This window comes from Schistocerca americana, chromosome 1 (assembly GCF_021461395.2).
Source record: "Schistocerca americana isolate TAMUIC-IGC-003095 chromosome 1, iqSchAmer2.1, whole genome shotgun sequence".
Lineage (NCBI taxonomy): Eukaryota > Metazoa > Arthropoda > Insecta > Orthoptera > Acrididae > Schistocerca > Schistocerca americana.
In genome coordinates, this window is record NC_060119.1 from 1,120,843,884 (window position 1) to 1,120,865,655 (window position 21,772).

General features: G+C 42.8%; 1 protein-coding gene across 1 annotated transcript in view; it reads right to left on the reverse strand.

Annotated features, from left to right (window-relative positions):
• LOC124596877 (sialin-like) overlaps positions 1-21,772 on the reverse strand; it is a 41,009-nt gene that overhangs the window by 9,584 nt on the left and 9,653 nt on the right. The window contains exons 5-6 of the mRNA XM_047135902.1: positions 19,325-19,457; positions 12,321-12,565 (exon numbers count right to left, since the gene is read on the reverse strand). Coding sequence (XP_046991858.1) covers positions 12,321-12,565; positions 19,325-19,457 — 378 coding nt within the window. The remainder of the gene's footprint in view (positions 1-12,320; positions 12,566-19,324; positions 19,458-21,772) is intronic.

The following is a 21,772-nucleotide window of genomic DNA, read 5'->3' on the forward strand; positions in this document are numbered from 1 at the left end:
TGAACAACATCGGGGAGACGCTACAACCCTGTCTCACTCCCTTCCCAACCACTGCTTCCCCTCATGTCCCTCGACTCTTATAACTGCCATCTGGTTTCTGTACAAATCGTAAATAGCCTTTCGCTCCCTGTATTTTACCCCTGCCACCTTCAGAATTTGAAGAGAGTATTCGAGTCAACATTGTCGAAAGCTTTCTCTAAGTCTACAAATGCTAGAAACGTAAGTTTACCTTTCCTTAATCTAGCTTCTAAGATAAGTCGTAGGGTTAGTATTGCCTCACGTGTTCCAATATTTCTACGGAATTCAAACTGATCTTCCCCGAGGTCGGCTTCTACCAGTGTTTCCATTCGTCTGTAAAGAATTCGCGTTAGTATTTTGCATCCGTGACTTATTAAATTGATTGTTCGGTAATTTTCACATCTGTCAACACTTGTTTTCTTTGAGATTGGAATTATTATATTCTTCTTGAAGTCTGAGAATAGTAAAATCATTTTTGGCTCATGATTGAGTGCTAGGAGCATGCTCTACATCTGCCACAGGATTCTCTTAAAGTAGCCAGACGCCTCGTCACCTATGAAGTGTCTTTCGGCAGCAGCTCAGACGAGTTGTAAATATCAGGTTTGTACTACGTATCACTTCATAAATTCAGTAATATAGCTCATTTTATTATAATGGTCTTCTCTCCCTGTGTTGATGGGAGATTGTAGTTTCATTAAAAGATATTGCCACAAAGATAAAACAGTTTGCGAATCATGTCTGTGGTAGTCTTGCCCTCACTTCCACCAGAATGATTGACTAATTAATGAAACTGAACGTGAGAGTGCCTTTGCATGGCAAGTGGTTTTTTCCTGAAGCCGGATTACACTATCCGGGTAGCTCATATGGAAATCCTGGGAAGGAGGGCGATGTTCTTTTCAAGGAATTGTCTTCAGAAAATTTAGGGAACCGACATTTGAAGCTGACTGCAAGCAGTTTCAACTGCCGCTAACGTATATTTCGCATAAGGACCACGAAGATAAGGTATTAGAAATTAGTGCCAGTATGGAGTCATATAGCTAGTCTTTTTCCCTCACTCTGTTTGAGGGTGTAACAGGCAAGGAAATGACTAGTAGTGGTACACGGTGCCTTCCGCCACACACCATACGATGGTTGGGAAGTAAGCATATAGATGTAAATGCAAATTTAGTCTACATTCTAAGACATCACTCCATGCATTTAAAGGTACACAAAACTGACCGAAGAATTTTGTCCATTATTTATCGAAAAAACAAAAGACAGAACTTCTGCTGCTCGTTGTCTCTCAGTAAATATCTTCGTATCAGCCTGTAATTTTCTCAGTCTGCCTACAGCGTTGCCTTTCTAAGCAGCTCTACTGCTGTACTGTCAACTCATTTATTTAAAAATGTGACTGAATAAACACGAACAGTTGTCCGCTGCATGAAGTATTACCATAGTGTACTCTCCAGTGTGTACTGGTGTACCAACAGACGTGCAAAGGGTGTAGTCTTACGTTTTTACAACGAATACTGTGACCCAACAGCACAGATAGCGGATATAGCGCTAAAATCAATTAAATCTCCAGCTAAATAAATGTAATCTCACACTCATGATATGAGCTTATGCTTGGTACAATGATTATACGATTACTCAATCAAGAATATTGAATCTTGCCATGGATATACTAAAAAACAAGCACTTCACATGATCTAAAACTCCTTAAACATAAATTCAGCTAGCATGTTCCATACACTATGGTGAGTGGAAGACTTCACTAATAATGCAATTCTGGTAGGACCAAACAACAACATGATCATCAATACTAAGCGAACATTTCAGGATCGGTAGATGTGACTTATGGGGAAGGGACCAGTTTGTCTTAGGAGGCGAGAACAGTAATCCGCTTATAAATGAGCAACTACTAAAACCACAAAATAGAAACGATTATGTTATGCTACAATTGCATCCCCTCCATGATTCTACAGGAAGATGGAACACTGTAATAAGTACAACTATCGGCAAAAAACTTCCACCAGAACAATTCATGTGTGTTCACGTTGATGTGTCGACATAGACTAAGCATCTTAGAGCTAGTCTTACCTCCCCTCAGAACTGAATTGAGCATGAGTCACAAAAAATTGTCTCTTTTCCCAGAGGTTAGTGGAGGGGGAGGAGTTTTTCAGTTGGACGGATTATCCCTAGGGGATCATAAATCAATTAACATAACAGTAGGTAGCCCCAGGGAATCATAAATCAGCTGGTATAACAATAGGTTAAGAGGAGGGGAGGGGTAATTAATTGTTCAGTTTAATTGATTAGCACATCAATTTGATATCAACAGTATTCCAGCACTCTTATTACTTCACTACTTATGCAGTGTGTTGAATTGTACAGCTTGTTGTGCTGATTAACTTTGGTTGCCCTTTCTGAGTGCATTTACTTATTACCTTAGTATGTCTCTGATTATGTGTCTTTGGTGATGCTTCTGGCCCAAACTATTTCTACCATCACGTGAGGTATATAATGAACTTGCGTGATCCTCTAAAACTGAGCATTAATATACAAGTTTTAGTCTCTATTGTAGTTTTGGCCCCTTTGCATATGTTACAATGTGGTACTTTTTACATCCTTGTCCTTGTGACAAAAATTTACCACTCTTCAGTTCGTTTGTGGAGGTTGTCGTTGGTACTTGTTTTATGATGAATTCCATGTATTGCGAGTTCTGCTGTTTCCTAAATTCTCTGGTCCTGCTGTGGTATAGCACAGCTATTGTATTGTAGAACTCTAGGTCTGCCTCATTCTTCTCCCAGTCCATTATGTTAATCAGTTCCTGATACGGTTTTGTGGGAGAGAGCCAATGTTGAAATCTGATGTCCTCTATGAAACAAGTCTCTTTCATAACATTCATTATGACTGTCGCAACTGCCACTATGAATAGTGTCATCGCTGTGTTTGTCGATAGATTTGTCATGTTTATAATATTGTGAGAAGGTTTGATAGTTGCTGCTGCTGGTCTTTCCTGAATGTGCATACCAAAAGACGTTGCTGTTGCATATAATACATTTCCCAGGCATTTAATCGTATATTTCAGTACAATTTGCAGTGATTCATTCTGTAAAGTTACACTGCCTTTGGATAATATTTTTCCTCCATTTCTGAATGTCATCTGAAGTTTTTTCTTCAAGTTTCTAGTCCTTTTAGTGCCTTCTGTATATCCTCTCTTATTGCTGATCCTATGTCCATGTCGTTGTGTACACAATAGTATCTGCTTCTGAGTCTTGCTCTATTACGTTTGTAACATCTGCTGATGGATCTATTTAGTATGGGTTTCACACACTTGAATAATATTCTAGAATAGCTGACACGAGTGTTTTGTGAACAACATGCTTTGTACGCAGACTACATTTTTCCAGTATTTTACTAAGTCTGCCACCTGCTTTACACAGGACTTGATTCTGTGATCATTCCATTCCTATGAACTGTTGAATCGAGGTATTTAATGTGTTCAGCGATGCCCACCTTGCCTAGCAATGAGAAAAGAGTTATATGCACTGGTGATAGATATTCAACACACTCCCAGCTATCATAAAGCACGAAAAAGGGAATGTGTATTAGTTCAAAAGAAATTTATAAAAATCTCTCATTAGCCAGTGTTTCTACAATATTTGAGTATTTAGTTTCAGGGACTGTTGTGCTACATGGCAAGTAGCAAAGTTTGTTGTAAAGCTGTGCGACAAGTGTAGTACTCTTACATGTTCTCTCTTCCACCATTTGTTAGCAATGGAAGCCTACTAATCGACAAGTGAAATGGCGGATATGATATTCTGCTACCATTTACCAATGGATGTAGCCAGCGAGCCAGTGCCCTCTGTGTTGAAAAATATCCACAGCGCTGAGTGCCATGTGATAAGGCGATTTTTCCAGCACCTGAGGAACTTGGGTACCCTTCCACCTCGGAAGACTGACAGTGAAAAGCCGCGTACAGTCCGCACGCCGGACATGGTGGAATGTGTGCTGCCCTGGATGGAAGAAACCCCTGGGACCAATGTGCGACTATTAGCAGCAGCAGCAGAAGATGTGTCTCTCACTCCCTTATCTGGGGGACACGTCGTGAACAACTGTTGTATCCATATCATCTACAGGGCATTCAGGCCCTAAGGCCACAGGGTCATTATGGCTGATGGTGGCTCTGTCGATTGCTATTACATAAGTGTGCCGCAGATCCACTGCTCACATCCAGGATTTTATTTACTGATGAGGCAGGGTTCACAGTAGATGGTGTAGTGAACTTCAATAGCCAGCATGTATTGGTAGATGTAACTCCCAAATCCTTCAGGGAAGAAGGTATCAATACCGGTTTTCAATCAACGTATGGACAGGTGTACTTGGCGATAGATTAATGGGGCCATATGTGCAACCACAAAATTTAACTGGGTAGCATTATCTGAACTTTCTCATTACTGTATTGCCTACCATACCAGAGGCTGTACCACTGCAGAAACTAATACAAATGAGGTTCATGCATGATGGCACACAAACGTACTTTCGTCGCAATGTGCGCCAACATTGGATGCAATCAGTTGAGGGCCACTGGCGGCGGATAGTTCAGGGAGGGGGGGGGAGAGGGGAAGGGGGGGAGGGGGCGGCCCCCATCTTGGTCTTGCTCTACCCTCAAACCTCAATCACCTAGACGTTTGGTTATGGGGACACTTGAAAGAATTGGTCTACGCCCCGCCAATCAACGATCTGTGGACACTACAGGGTCGCATCTTCTGTGCGTGACCAGCAGGTTCAGCAACATCAGGGTATACTTCAAAGGCTGTGTCGTCCCTTAGGCCACGTTGAACACCTCCTGTAAACAGGTGTCTATCGCAAGAGGTATGCCTTTCTGGACCCATGTTTATTGGACTTAACTCAGAAAGTATGTATCTCAGGGCCCACATTTATTGGACATATTTTTCTTGTTCCGATGAGTACTACCACCACTCAAAATATTTGAAACTTGTTTTCCAACCCCTCCCCCCCCCCTCCCATATATCTCCCAATCTGGGTCACTATTTGCTAATTTTGTAAGGTGTCTAACCCACTGTGCTTATTTATTAAGTACTCACAACAGAAAACTAATGTATCACAGTACCTGACGTGGAGACTGAGTACGTGCCATTAATATTTCAGTAGTCCTTAGGATGAACGAAGATTAAACACGTGGTACCAAAAAATAAAAACTGAAATATTTCACCCCTAAAAATATTTCAGTTCGTGATTTATCACAGTTTTGCTGCTTGTTATAGCTCCACATTTGATATTTTTCGGGGCACTTTCACTCTGGCGTCATAGGAAGCGAACTAGCAATACGGCTGAGTTACAGTTTATTGAAATAGAGATAACAGTTCTATTAACTGTAGTGCAAAACAAAATGAATAGCGATAGCTGTCCCTCCTATAAAAAAAAACAAAAGGCGAAATGCTCTTGCATTTCTCTCTTAAAAGTTTTACTTCACGTTCATTTCAGAAGTCGCATCCAGTTAATTACGATACCTATGACACCCGTATTTTTGAAAGGAATCTCTGTGCACTAGTGTTGCAATAGCATACAAAATATGCAAAGCGCTTACGGGCAAAACATTATACAATGCCATAGTCATGTGAATTGGGAGGCATGAATTCCAGCGATAAAAATTTCCTTGTGCGCATTGTAATGCTCAGCCCATACCTATTCATAGTGTACGAAAAATACCACTGTAAGCAAGTATATGTGAAGGTGCCAATAGCAGATAAACAACAGCTGCTTAGTATAACAGAGGAGGCAGCAGCTTTCCCTGAAGTAGCTGCCCTCTTTCTAATTTACTCGATCAGATTTAGCTGGCACAGATATAATTAGCGTTAAGCACTGTGGTTAACACTGCATACGGATTAAGTTTCTACGATTCCCTTCTCTTTTGTTCGTGTATGTAGAATGCAGGAATGCACAGACATCTATGGCTCCATGAGCTGCTACTTGCTTAAACACTCATTCCGAAAAAGGCAATTCTTTTTTTGGTAATGAGCGTTTGAACAAGTAGCAGCTCACGGACTTCAATGATTTAAATAAGTCATTAAATTCCACGAGTTGCCACTTGTTCGAACGCTATAGTAACAAAAATGTGCCTGTTTCGAAAGTGATAAATTTAAGCTTAGTGAAAGCAAACGAAGAAGACATTTGGCGACACTGTCTGTGGCAGGCTGCTTGAATCTGCGCGCGCAACTCAGTTGGCTAACTTCAATTCTAATTAAATCGGAAATGGTACATAGGATGGAATTTTTTATCGTTTATTTCTCAGCACAGTCTACCCTGGAACACTCTGACAAGCTTTTCAGACTGTTTAAAACTACCCTGTATTTTATGAAGTACCTGCAAAGAGCATTTTTCTAAAATGTCACATATTACGACAGCAGTTAGAATTGATCAAAACCAGAAGAAAAATACCTATCATGCCATGTCCGGAAACCGATACCTGTGCAAATGGTTCAAATGGCTCTGAGTACTATGGGACTTAACAGCAATGGTCATCAGTCCCCTAGAACTTAGAACTACTTAAACCTAATTAACCTAAGGACATCACACAACACCCAGTCATCACGAGGCAGAGAAAATGCCTGACCCCGCCGGGAATCGAACCCGGGAACAATACCTGTTCATATTTGGGCCAATCTGTCTTCTTATTCCCATATGTCAGGTACACAGAAGTACGAGTAAACAGCATAGTCAGCACTGCATGTGATTGCCACTCATCCTGACACATCCTTCATCTCTTCTTCGCTGTGAATCACGTGCTCTTTTAAATACACTGGTTCCAGTTGAATTGGGTCACACGCACTGGTCAGTTTCCTGTGACGCCTGAATATTGTTAATGCATACACTAATGCCTGTGAATGTCCCCTTAGCCAGAAATCCTACGTATTCAGGTCCGGGTGAACGGGGAGGCCACGCTACCGCAACTCCTCGACAATCCATCGCCCGTAAAGCGTTGTGCTGAGGTACTGTCGCGCGATCTGTAGCAAATGTGGCGTTGCCCCGTCTTTGTGCAAGCGTAACGTATTCCAGTAACTCGATGAATTCATATCGCGCATAAATAGCTGATGTGCAGCACCTGTTACCAGTGTCGGCTGCTGTGTAAGATCACAAGAGCACGTGATCACCGTAACTTACGACACCTTACCTTTTTTTTGGTTATTTTTTTTTAAATGCAGTTAAACTTAACATAGACGCTGAAATGTTTTTTTTTTTTCCTTTATTGAATTTCGATTCCCCCCCGAAGGGGGCGGGCTGCAGCAGCTTATTACGATGCTCTGCAGCCTACAGACTTTTGAAAATGTAAGAAGAAGATAAGAAACAATAAAAGCAGGCGATAAAACGGTGACTTAAATTGTAAAACGGCGGAAAATTGCGGAAAGTTAAAACATAAAGCAAAGGGTTGGCAATGCTAATAAAATACACAGGAAGCAGACAGGTAACATAGTAGACAGACAATTAAAAAGCATGGCGACAGTCTGGTTTCTGTTCGCAACAGATATAAAAATCACACCCAGCGACAGTATGATGTCCGTTCGCAACACTTCAGAAAAGACACAGAACACTGAACACTCACTGTAAACACTGCACTAAAATGTCAGCACAAAGATGACACATCATAGCCAAGAGCAGATGGGAGGGGGGGAGGGGACCTGGACAGATGGGGGGAAAAAAGGTGGGAGGAGAGGAAAAACGAAAGGGGGGGGAACCAAAGGAGGGAGAGGAATCGTAAGGGGTGGGGGGGGGGGCAGGGCAGACACGAGAGGCAATAGAGACAGGCAGAGGAGGGAAATGCGAAAGAACTCAGGGGAGAGAAGGGGGGCAGAGAGAGGGTTGGTGGGGAAAAAAGTGGATGGAAGGGGGGAGAGGGAGCCCAGGAAAACGATGGAGGAAAGGAGGGGGGGTGAGGATCAGAGTTGATAGGAGGGATAAGTGGAGGTAGAGAGGGCATCATCCAGGAGGGGGAGTTGATGGAAGCCACCTTGGGAAAGGAGATGAAGGGTGTAGAGATGGAGGGTAGGGGGGACACAACAGTGAAGGCGTGGCAGGGGGTGGGGATGGTAGAGGAGAGGAGCAACCAGGGGGTGAGGGGGATCGAGGCGACGGGAGGTGTAGAGTATGCGGATATGCTGAAATGTGAAAGATATGGCTACTGCTCCTCTAGACACCATGAAAGTTGAAACTTGGCATCAGGTCGAGAGCACACCTTCAGTTGTGCATTTTTTAAGGAGCTTCCTGCATGCGCAATTACTGTAACGTAATTGCCTTACGGGGCTCATACATATGGATTTGATAAACAACGTGCACGGTTCACGATGTGCACAGCTGCAAGTTTACATCAGTGCCATCAGGTGGTAGCGCGCTGTGGCAGACTTTTATCGCCATTGACTCAGCACAAATCCCGCTGGATGACAGCACATTCCTCAGATACGCCGTTCACTCACTATACAGTAAAACGAGATCGAACATCTGTACACTTTCTAGTTATATTGACAGAAAACCTATTTTGTGGGCGTCTGAATGAGTTATAGTATATTAAGTTTTGAATTTTATCATATAGTAACCCATTTGAGGTGTCGAAAATCATAAGGGTCAAAAGCAGATGACAATCGATATTGAAATTGTAGAATTTATGCATGCTTCTTGAATCTGTTGATCTTGTGAATCAGGTTGATCTGTGTTGTGGGCCCACACTGTATATATGAAAATTCACGAAAAGCTCTCTAGTGAGACAGGTCTCTGATATTCTCTTAAATGTGGGATCGACGACTGTTTTTGTGTCCTTTAGGTCCTTATGGATCTCAGCGCCTCATTTGTATTCTAGGGAAGTGACCATGTTGGTAAGCGTTACTACTCGAATTTAATCATTTCTATTAACGGCAGTTTGTGTTTGGAACTGGTTGTTTTCTATGCGGGGATCGGCTTGTGCGCAGCGTAAACATAAACTATGTTGAATCAATCTTAAATACTAACAGAAAAGTAAAACTGTGAGGTCCCGAATAGTGCTTTGGTAGCTCACTCGGTGGAGCAGTTGCCCGCGAAAGACAAAGGCCCCGCGTTCGAGTCTAGGTGTGGCATACAGTTTTAATCTGCCAGGAAGTTTCATATCAGCACGCTCTCCGCTGCAGAGTAAAACGTTTACTCTGGGAACAGAAAAGTAAATTACCATGAAAAGCTAGCCGCAAAGGAACCATGGCCTCCGAGACCAGATCCGTTGATTGAAAGAACGACGAAATCAAATAAGCGTGACTACAAGCGAAGAGTTAACAAAGAACTGTACTATTGGCATAAGTTATTGTGTGGATGTAATGTAATGTAAGAACACCTGATTTTCAGCTCGGAAGTTGAAAGGTGGCTACACTGAGTCACCGCGCCAGAGATTGCGCCAAAGATTATTATTCCGCCACCTCCACTGGTGCAGTAGTAGTTCATAGGATATCGAGTGCAGTTGTTGTTCTGTTGGGGGAGAGAGTAGATGCTGTTCGGTTGGTGTAATGTATAGATGGAAGATGTTGCAATTATCACAGTGTATTTTTCGTCAATAAATATTGAGGTAAAAAAAAGTATTACAGATTTCTTTCATGACAATGCCTCTTGGTCACAGGTACAGTCAACAAGGCATCTGGCTCGTGTTCCTGTATTAGACTTGTAATTCTGGTTTCTATGTGCAATTATAGTATTTCTGGTTATTCAATTAGTTCATTGTAAATGGTGTTTAAAATATCCCGTCGTATTGGGGAAGAACCGTATGTATGTTGAGTCATACTACCACACACAGAACAGTTAGACTTCGTAACCGGTCACACAGTTACTAAAATTATTGCATCATATTCATTTAAATCAAGCCTCCACGCAAAGTAAATTCGCGGACTAATGCTCCTTTTAGGGGTCTTGTACATTTGTTCAAAAAATGGAAAAGCATGGGACTCTCATTTACGCAAAAATGCGAAACGGAGAGTTGTGAAACTTACACATTATTTAGATCTTGCCCTAAACTGTATTTACGAACGTACAACACAACGACAATCCGCAAAAATTTCTTTCTTTTAGCAGATTAGTTATGCATAAGCTTATTGATAAGCATAACTGTTATACACCTGATGCTATTAATTTAACACCCTCGAATTTATCTGAAATTGTGGACACACGGAATGTATACTCACGAGCCGCCATTGCCTGTTAGGTGAAAAGTGCATTAACTCTCAGTGCCCTCACGGACAACTCGCGCACATCAATTGATATTAAAGCGATCACTTGCATGATTGCTCGAGTTGCTCGAGTTATGGTGATTTCCTATGCCCTCTCCTATGAATCCTGCCTCATACTACAAAATTACTCGTCACGAGTAAAATGGCACATATCTCACCAGATATTGGTTTCCAGGCATATCCATATGGTAACTTTTCTTCTAGTTTTGACCTGTAGGAATATGTGACACCTTTTTAACACGTCGTATAAGTTTCTTTTTATTTTTATAGAAAAATGCACGATGTCGCCTGTAAGCAGTTGAGTGCGACCATTCCATAAAATACACACATCAAAAAAAGTTTTGCATCACTTCGGTCCCGAGAGTTCGGAACCTGTACAGAACGTTGGAATAGAAATCAACATAAACATCATTTTTGCCCTTTTTATTGCTCATGAAAACCACACATTGCATGTCGTACCACCATAAAACGAGACTTTCAGAGGTGGTGGACCAGATTGCTGTACACACCGATACCTCTAATACCCAGCAGCACGTCATCTTGCATTGATGCATGCCTGTATTCGTCGTGGCATACAATCCACAAGTTCGTCAAGGCACTTTTGGTCCAGATTGTCCCACTCCTCAACAGCGATTCGACGTAGATCCCTCAGAGTGGTTGGTGGGTCACTTCGTCCATAAACAGCCCTTTTCAATCTATCCCAGGCATATTCGATAGGGTTCATGTCTGGAGAACATGCTGGCCACTCTAGTCGAACGATACCGTTACCCTGAAGGAAGTCATTCACATGATGTGCACGATATGGGTGCAAATTGTCGTCCATGAAGACGAATGCCTCGCCAATATGCTGCCGATATGGTTGCACTATCAGTCGGAGGATGGCATTCACGTATCGTACAGCCCTTCGCGGCGCCTTTCATGACCATCAGCCACGTCGGCCCCAAATAATTCCACCCGAAAACAGCAGGGAAGCTCCACCTTGCTGCTTCGCTGGACAGTGTGGTTAAGGCGTTCAGTCTGACCGGGTTGCCTCCAAACACGTCTCCGACGATTGTCTAGATCAAGGCATATGTGACACTCATCGGTGAAGAGAACGTGATGCCAATCCTGAGCTGTCGGTACTTCATGTTGTTGGGCCCATCTGCAGCGCGCTGCATGGTGTCGTGGTTGCAAAGTTGGATCTTGCCATGGACGTCGGGAGAGAAGTTGCGCATCATGCAGCCTATTGCGCACAGTTTGAGTCGCAACACGACGTCCTGTGGCTGCATGAAAAGCATTATTCAACATGGTGGCGTTGCTGTCAGGGTTCCTCCGAGCCATAGTCTGTAGGTAGCGGCCATCCACTGCAGTAGAAGTCCTAGGGTGGCTTGAGCGAGGCATGTCATCGATAGTTCCCGTCGTTCTCTTCATGCTCGAACGACATCGCTTTGGTTTGCTCCGAGACACCTGGACACTTTACTCGTTGAGAGCCCTTCCTGGCACAAAGTAACAATCCGGACGCAATCGAACCGCGGTAATGGCAGTCTAGACATGGTTGGACTACAGATAACACGAGCTGTGCACCTCCTTCCTGGTGGAAAGACTGGAACTGATCGGCTGTCGGACCTCCTCCGTCCATGCACCTTTGAGCGGGTTTAGTGACATCTCTGAACACTCAAAGGGACTGTGCCCGTGATGCAATATCCACAGTCAATGTCTATATTCACTAATTCTGGAAACCGGGGTAATGCAAAACTTTTTTCGATGCGTGTATTTCTTTACTTACATACAAATCAGAGTAATAGTATATATATACGTTTTGTAAAAGTTAACTGACAAAGACAGCATGAAATATATCCCTCGTTCGCGATCAAACAAAGAAAAAAAGCACGTGGCATCTACCAATTTCAGTTCTGCCATCTGGTGACAAGATACCACACTACGAAGAAGAAAGCAGCTGTCAACTGAGCCCAGCTAGAGGATGATGTGAACTATATTGTCTATTAAAGGATTAAAAAATATGTGAAGTGAGAAATTGATTGGAGCTGAAACTGAATTTTACACCGTGAGTCCCTCTATACTTACGTTCTCCTTGACTATAGCCCCCACATAAAGTGGTGCAGCGACTGACATCAGTGTCCCGATGCTACCAGTAATACCCATCATCAGGCCAGAGAAGTTTGGTGCGATGTCGATAAGGTTCATCTGGTAGCCCATGATGCTGATACTATTAAAACCGACGGAGACAGTCAGCAAGATCACAGCTGCCGTTGGGTCCTCCACTGAGATGAAGCTGAGGGCAACTAAAGCCGCGGCTGGGATCCAGTAACCTGGAACACCCCCTGAATATTACTTTCCCAATTCAGAAAAGATAAATGTGACTTTATTAAAGAAATTAATGATGCCTATTACGCAGTGCATTAAGTGATTTGTCTCAGATGTAACTTCTCGAAGTAGAGTTCTTCACTTATATTCGAGCTGACTTCCTTCTCTGGCAAATAATGCAATACATTTTCACGGATATTGGATGATCGGAAATGTTTCAGTTTGAGATCCGAGTCTTACATGTACTGAGCCTTATCTCTAATCACCTGTTGATGTTTTTAAATACTTCATTAAGTGTTATTTCATTGTTTATTGTTTTTATAATGTCATCTACTTCTACGTTTGGTGGTGTCAGTATTTTTAACTTTATTTCATCCTTTTGCTTACAGCAATTGCATAGCAACTCATATAAAATTTGGAAATTTGTGATAAGGTCTTATGGGACCAAACTGCTGAGGTCATCGGGCCCTGAGCCTACCCACTTCTTAATCTAACTTAACCTAACTTACGCTAAGGACAACACACACACCCATGCCCGAGGGAGGACTCGAACCTCCGACGGGGGGAGCCGCACGGACCGTGACAAGACGCCACAGACCGCGTGGCTACCCCGCGCGGCCATCTCACATAAAATTTAACACATAGGGGAGAGTGTTCTACCTTGGAAACACATTTCAGACGTTTGCCTCTAGCCAACCCTATAATAGAACTTTAATATATTTTCTTATTCCATTTTAACAGATGACATTCAGTGTGTACGTGCTCCATTTTTTTCTGAAATTATAAAAATTACTTCGGAAAATTAAGGTTTGTCCAAATGTGAAAATATGTTCCATGGTACAACATGACTAAGTACCTGAGAACAAATATTTGATGGAAATTTAAAAGCGCTGCAAACGAGAAAATCTTTTCAGTGTTGTATTTAACAGTCTACCTGTTGCATTATTACTCCGACACACACCAATAATCAAATTAAGCAGAATTATTCTCAAAACGAGTTACAAGGTAAAGGTAATACATTTTGAAATAGAAACTATGGGAAACTACAACCAACTTCCGTTTTCAAGACAGGTAAAGTTCTTAAGATATTTAAAAAAATGAGCTCATTTGCAAGTATGGCATGTATCATGTTAAAAGACCTTCTGTTTCAAGGTGGAAGACGATGCACGAACACCGCAGTATTGCTTAACTGTCAATATGGTGCATTAATAACTCTAAAAATATACAGCATTTTACTCACCATAAAATTCTGTAGCTGAAGAAGTAACAATATATTCCAAAGAGCTTTAATATATTGTACAGCACTTAAATGAAAGTAACGAGAAATATTTACAAATGCTGTGCAAAACACAGTCCTTTACCTAACAGCAACAAAAACTGTAGAAAATGGCAAAAACTGATTATGACGACCTGTTGCACCCTTTCCTTTATGTGATTTTAAAATCCATCACAAGACTGAAGTACCGAACAAAAAACATCGTGTTTTCTTAGGTACACTATCCTCACAGTACAACACTCTCACCTATTGATCTGCGTGTACCCTACTGGTCATTCTAACTGCAGCATCATGGAGAAGGCGCACAACATATTTAAAATGTACATGAAGTGTACTGCATGCTTGGATATGCTAATGATAACGTTTCAGGGCAACAACCTAAAGCAGCTAGGAAGAACATCATCCACTTGTTTGCGAGAACACGGTTCGAGTCGGAATTAGACAGAGGTTTATCGTTCTGCGATATTGATGCTCGCGTTATTGGAATCCCACAACTGTCATGCGAAAACGTAATTGATGGATTCCAGGATCCCAACGACTCCACACAACCAGCGCCCGAGAAGATAGACATCTTGTTCACTTGACCCTGAGGGTCGTACAACCATCTCACGTAAGATAGGAAATAGGTTTGCTTGCAGTAAGAAAGTACCTTTACTTTCATTCAGTTGTATCAGCTTACGGAATGGCGCTACATCAATAACAAAGAAGCACTGTGTTAACTGTAATACAGTAGAGTGCCCATATTTGTTGCTCTGATAGCATCAGTGTGAAAGGATTCGAGTTATCTAGTTCCACCACAACAGACAGGTCAGGGCCAAAAATAATCCCATTCCTTGGGGTTCTGATCCTCAAATGAGGGGTGCAGTTTGCCACTGCCAGGGGCAGAGGCTGCTAGAGCAGCACCTAGGGAGGCCAATGTGGATGGGGCACCATCTAGCAGACCACTCATATTCGGTATCTGTACGGTGGGCGTAGTGATCGTATCTGTAACCTTTAGAAGGTCGAGTCCACTGGTGGTCACACCTACTCACTTCGAGCCCAGGCACTCTTGGGCTCACCAGTTTTATCCAGCTATGCCCAGTTTAACCACAGATTCTAAACCATGATGCCAAGTCCCTGATGGACAGGACTTGGAACTGAGTCTATTACTACTAGTGTCAGTGATTGGTCACACCACGTTTGACAAGTAACATTTTGATTCAGATCCCCTATTGCACATCTCTAGGCACCGAGAATGCCCATTACCCCGAAACCATGGAGCAGGTTTCAAGCAGTCATGTAGTCTGCGAAGGCGCTCAGATATTAGTATACTACATGTAGACCAACACCTCAGAAGACTACCCCACCAGTTAACCCACGACTTCCTTGCCAGAGCAGATTCTGCACCAGAAGAACTAACAATATATTCCAAAGAGCTTTAATATATTACACAGCAGTTAAATTATAGTTTGTAATAATTACAAATGCTGCACAAAACACACAGAGTTTGGAGTCTAGTTCATACCATCTCATGAACCTCTAATCGCTGTCCCAACGTTTACCACTTGTATGTACTAACTACGTTTGTGAGACTCCTCTCACTGTGAATGATGAGTAACATATGAGGTCTTCGACATGAGCCTTTATCCTAGCAAGCTAGGAATTTCGTAGATAAGAGGCAGTTTTAGGAGTAATCGCCACCCAGTTGACAGGGTGACAATCTGGCCACTGCACACTGGCACTCCGTTACTGACGACTCCCACATTGTGTAACATGGCCGACATCTCAAACGATGGCTCTGGCTGGTTGTCCTAGTTCCTCATGGCGGAGGAGGGTATCAGGTGTGCCCTAAGAGGACGTACCTTCATCCGTCGGCTACAGACCCGACTGGTGGCGCAAGGTAGCACCACCCAAGGTGCCATGTGGGCCTTAATTGCAGCCTTGTCAGTCACCACGCCAGGGCGAAAAACCCAGCTCATCCGCTATAGCCTTCCAGCAACCAACATGGCAAAAATGACCAATACAGGGACACCCTGACGACCTTCGGTAGCAAGGTCACCATTGTTGTAGCTTCCCTTGATTCGACAGCAGAGAACTGTGCGCCGGCAGTGGTGGCACCAAGTCGTTCTCCGAGAAGGTCCTCAGTTCTGTCCACGGCAACACGATGGACGTATTGGTTTGTGGTTACAGCCTAGCATCTGGCGCGATGGTATGGCAATACCATTGGGTACACTTCACTATCAACCCTGGTTGCAGCTAAATTGCAAAAAGTTTTAAGGCCAGGCCGCTAAAGTTTTTTCGACTGCATCTCGAGCCAAGAACAGCTCCAGATCTTTCGCCCATTTAAAACATCCGGTCATGGGTTTGTGAGAAGCAGGCTCACCACCGCTCCTCAGTCACTATGATGACTGAAGCACCATACAGCGACATACCAGTCTCTGTCATCCTAGCTCACTTCAACTCGATGTCCAGCTCGGTCAGAACAATGTTGCTGTTATAGCAGTTCTGAGTATTAAATTCCACACACTTTCCATCCTAAAAATCACCTACAAATTGAATCATGTACTGGACTGCGTGCTCAAAGTAACAAAAATTTACATTATTTGCAATAATTTCTTGTGTTGCAAATGCTAATGTATATTGAAATATTTCCTTAGCCGAAATTTAACTTATTTTTTACATCTTTCCTTAAGTCATCATATGCATATACGTTTGGTAGAAGCTTCTTTTGCTCAGATTGTGCGGTTCTAGGCGCTTCAGTCCAGACCGACGCTGCTGCAACGGTCGCAGGTTCGAATCCTGCCACGGACATGGATGTGTGTGATCTCCTTAGGTTAGTTAGGTTTAAGTAATTCTAAGTCTAGGGGACTGATGACCTCAGATGTTAAGTCCCATAGTGTTTAGAACCCTTTCAACCTTACTCAGATTGTCACTATAGACAATCAAATAATTTTAATACTGTGAGACCTAAGTTTCTCCCGTGGTATACAGTGTTCATACAACTTACGGGAATACAACCGGGTGACGCCGTCGACAACGGCCGATATTTTGACAGGATTGCAGAATGCCATTTTCAAGATATAACTGCAGCAAGTAAGCGCTGTGCAAAGGAAATCAGAGAAACACCACACAGATAACACAGAACCGCACGCTGTAAACACTAGCGGCATCACACAGTCCACAGATGACCGACGTCAGGAGTTATCGACAGTGAAATTAACCAGGCACGGGTGAGACAACATTAATTCACTCCCTCTCATTTTTGACAAGGGAGAGGACAGGGATCGAACAGAATTTAAAGAAAAACTACCATCTCTATTTATAAGATAACATGCTAATTTGATTTCAGTTGCTTCCTTAATAACACTTTTCCAAGAGCTGAAAGTGAATGCTAGAATCTCCATTTTGTTATGTTCCATATAATGACCGGTGTCACGACAGTGTTCTGCAAGGGAGATTTTGTAAGCGTGTTGTAAGCGTGTGTGCCGCTTATGTTCAGTACATCGGTCCTCCACAGTGATAATAGACTGATCAATATATGATACGTCACAAATGCAAGGAATACGGTAGACGCCCGCCTCATGTGTTACGGAACCTAAAAGGACCCTGGTCTTAGATCATAGTCGGAAAAGACATTTCACATCACATTTTATCAAAATACGACCAGTCCTGTTCGAAATGCTCCTGCGTAAGGCAAAAAGGTTGTAGACTTCGGTGCCACCTCGGCATTATCATCACTCACCCGGTGAACAGCTGGTCGACAGCGCAACGCACGTCTGATCTGTCTTTCACTGTAACCATTCTGACGAAAAGTGACTTCAAAAACATGTTCAAATGTGTGTGAAATCGTATGGGACTTAACTGATAAGGTCATCAGTCCCTAAGCTTACACACTACTTAACCTAAATTATCCTAAGGACAAACACACACACCCATGCCCGAGGGAGGACTCGAACCTCCGCTGGGACCAGCCGCGCAAAAAAGTGACTTCAACATGGGCTAACCTGAGTTCGTCCCCGACAGACTCTCAGGGTCCGAGATGGAATGGTCCCTAAGAACTAAGGTACGAAGCACCCTTTCACGCTTAGCCGGATAGTGTCAGCTATTACCATGTAGATAGAAGTCAGTGTGAATAGGCCTCCTATAAACTGCGTGTGGATCGAATTCAGTTACGCTAAAAACTCATTTTCACTGTCATGAGGCCAAACAACGGAAGTATCGCCTATTATCTGAAAAAAAAAAACGCGCAGGTATCAAAGCTGCCGATTCGAAGGAACGTTCCTCGAAGTCCTGCATAAACAAATTGGTGATATTAGGTGACAACAGGCTTTCCATTGCAAAGCCATCTGTCTGCTCGCATTGCTGGTCATTTAACAAAACGTAAGTGAGAGTCAACATATGTGGAAATAGATTCGTCAATTCAACACCAAACCTAACCTCAATTAACCATAACGAATCGACACAGGAACGGGAATGAAGAGAGAGACCACTTAAAAACTTGTATTGTATTGTATGGAACTGGGTACCTAGAAACGCCGTAGAGGCTTCTTCCCCGCCGTAGCCCTCAGTGGTTCACAACCCCACAACAGGCTACAGCAGTCCACTCACCCCACCGCAGCCCCAAACCGAACCCAGGGTTACTGTGCGGTTCGGCCCCCAGTGGACCCCCTGGGAACGTCTCACACCACACGAGTGTAACCCCAATGCTTGCGTGGCAGAGTAATTATGTTGTAAGCGTACGTCGAGGAAGTGTTTGAGCAGCAATCACCGACATAGTGTAACTGAGGCGGAATACGGGGAACCAGCCCGCATTCGCCGAGGCAGATGGAAAACCACCTTAAAAAACATCCACAGGCTGGCCGGTACACCGGACCTCGGCACTAATCCGCCGGTCGGATTCGTGCCGCGGACCGGCGCTCCTTCCCTCCCGGAAAGCAGTGCGTTAGACCACACGGCTCACCGGGCGGGCTCATCAAAACTTACTTGAATAACAGATTCATTCAAACGCATTCCATCTACTAGACGTAAGAATTCCGTCGAGCTCTTAAAGTGATGCTCACACAGGCCTACCACAAAGCTAAACAGAGTAGCAAGGTGCTTTGCTACATGATATGCCGAAGTACCAACATTACTCACAATCCGGCGAAAACGTTTTAAATTTACTTACACATCGTTTGCTTGGTGGATTTGTGCTTTGAAAATGGCAGGGTGTGCTCCAGTCGAAGTATCGGTGGTTGTCGACGACCACCCAAAGGCATGCACCTAAGTTTTTGGAACATTTTCATACTATTTGTCGTAATTGCAATTGTTATTTCTTAGTAACTATGACGTAAAAAATGTACTTTATATGTGAAACCCTGCTCCGACGTAAGACAGGGCCTGATGGCCCTAATCATATCAGCTTAATAAATAAATAAACTTTTCGACTTTATTGGTAATTTTTCTTTCTTGTATTTTCATGACGTATTGTACGAAAAGCAGTACATACTTATCTGCACATACTTCTTACCAATGGAATTGGCCACCTTCCTCAAGGTCCCCTTGCTAAATATTTCCTTCTTCTCTACGCTGTTGATGACCCAGCTGAAGGCAAGACTCAGGGCACAGTTAACGACGTAAGGCAGTGCAGAAAGTAGCCCGTTCTGCGAGAACACACAGAAACATTCAGGTGCAGAATGGGAGCTTCTTCTTGCATTCCACAAAGTACCTCATAAATCAAAACGTATTGATAACACGGTACTCAAACCTAAAGAAACCGTATATTTACACGATATATCACACTGAACCAAAGCAGGTTCTTTATTATTATTGTCATTTTTTATTGTTATCGTTATTACCATTGTAGTAGACTATCTAAATTTTCAACACTGATACGTGTTGTCTAACGCGGAAAAATTGCCACAAGACACAAAGTAATGATTGTTCAAGTTTAACAGTGATGGAGCCTCAAAGAGATGTCAGTAGCACGCTCAACTCAGTCATCTTCAATGATCTCTATAAATGAATGGGAATCACCTCTGTACTGCGTTTATGAAGCTCTGGTTTTCATTCGACACTATTTCATTTTTTTAATTCACACTGGTCTTTAGTTCGTTCGAGCAGTCTCTAGAGACTAAACAACTCGTAACGAAAGGCACTTCATCTGTCGACCATGAATCAGTCTACCGTAGCCAAATATAGGAGTACCCACCACTAATTCCAAGCACCTTCCCAAATATTAGTCATGGAGGCCGTGCGGCTGACGGATCTGTACAATGTGTACGGAAGTGTGATCCCTACTGAACGAATTATTCACCTGTGAACTAAAGTTGCGTCAGTTTCTCAGTCTCTAAGGAATCCATGGTATTCATTGTGGAGAGATTTACCTCACCACGTTAGGCAAGTTACACGTTACCTCTGCTATGCTTTTCTGTTGCTCATATGTGTGGGATGAGTTAGCCATCAGCCTCATTGGTGGCCTAGTCTTTACCCCGAACGGCGCTTGCATACTGGATGTGTCTATAATGTAAATGGGTCTGCATCTCGTATGACTAATCCTGTTTTTATCATGGAGCTACATACCTGCGGCATCTTGATCAGCAGATTACATCCGGGAAATTTTTTAAAGAAGTTCTAAAATGTCCATTTGTTGGTCATTTAGTCTTAGCTGGATCCTCGCCCTCCCCCCCCCCCCCCCCCCCCTCCCCTGGAAACCTAGGAACTTTCCTCCAAGGTTTGCGATCACTGTATGGAATCTCAGATATTGTAACGATAGAAAGCGTACAATCCTGGTCTGTGGATAATATGTTATACTCTCGTGAGAGAGTGCTCCTTTGGTAAACGGAGGTGAAGTATTGTTAACGAGCGTAACTGCATTATTATTGAAGAATTTTTTAAAAAAACTGAGTCGCGTCCAAAAACTACATTTAACTGTGCTGTGACTATGTCGAATAATATCTTCTAGACCACAAACAATAGTAATCATGTCTCAGGCAATTTTCTTATCTGTAATCTTTCAGTAGGGTAATATTTTAGACCACATACTTAAGTACCCCCAGCCTTCGCCATTGACACTCATAGCTAGATCGAAATCCAGTTTCTAGGGCGACGGATAGGTCGTCGCTGGCCTACAAATTAATCGCAAATATTACATAGTTCTTTACTGTAATTCCGTCACAGTTCCGTTTCATTAAACCGGGAACTAGTTTCCAACCGTCAAGTTCATTTTAAAGCCAAGCATATTAAAGCTGCACTAATAGTGCATGGTTAAGCGACAATCAGTTCACACATAGGTATTACACATGTGATACACAGTGACATGGAAGACAGACGAGTTTCGTAATGTCGACGTCTTCATGACGTCTACATAGTAAAACTGGTCTGACTTCCATGTTACTGTGTATCATGTGTGCATTACCCATGCGCAAATTGGCTGTCGCCTAACCAAGCACTATTAATGTAGTTTTAATAAGATTGCCTTGAAAATGAACTTTGCAGTTCGAAACTAGTCGCCAGTTTAATAAAACGTAACAGTGACAGAATATTATCCAAGTTAAAAAAAGATGGTATTTTAGGACCTTAAATGCTGGGACTGTCCCGTATCGTTACACCATGCCAAATTTTCTGGACTTTACAGGTGCATTTATTTATTTATTTACACGTCAAGTTCCGAAGGACCAAATTGAGGAGCAAAAATCCAACGTCATGTAAAGTGTCAGTACATGAAATTACAAAATAAAAGTAATAACAGATAAAAATAAATAATTATAAACACGAAAAAAGTCAATCCATAAGTTTAAGTAAACGCAGTCAACAACACAACAAGAATCAGCTTAATATTTCGAGGAACTCTTCGACAGAATAGAAAGAGTCACTCTTGAGGAAATTCTTCAGTTTCGACTTGAAAGCGAGGGATTACTGCAAAGATTTTTGAATTCGGGTGGTAGCTTATTGATAATGCATGCAGCAGTATGCTGGA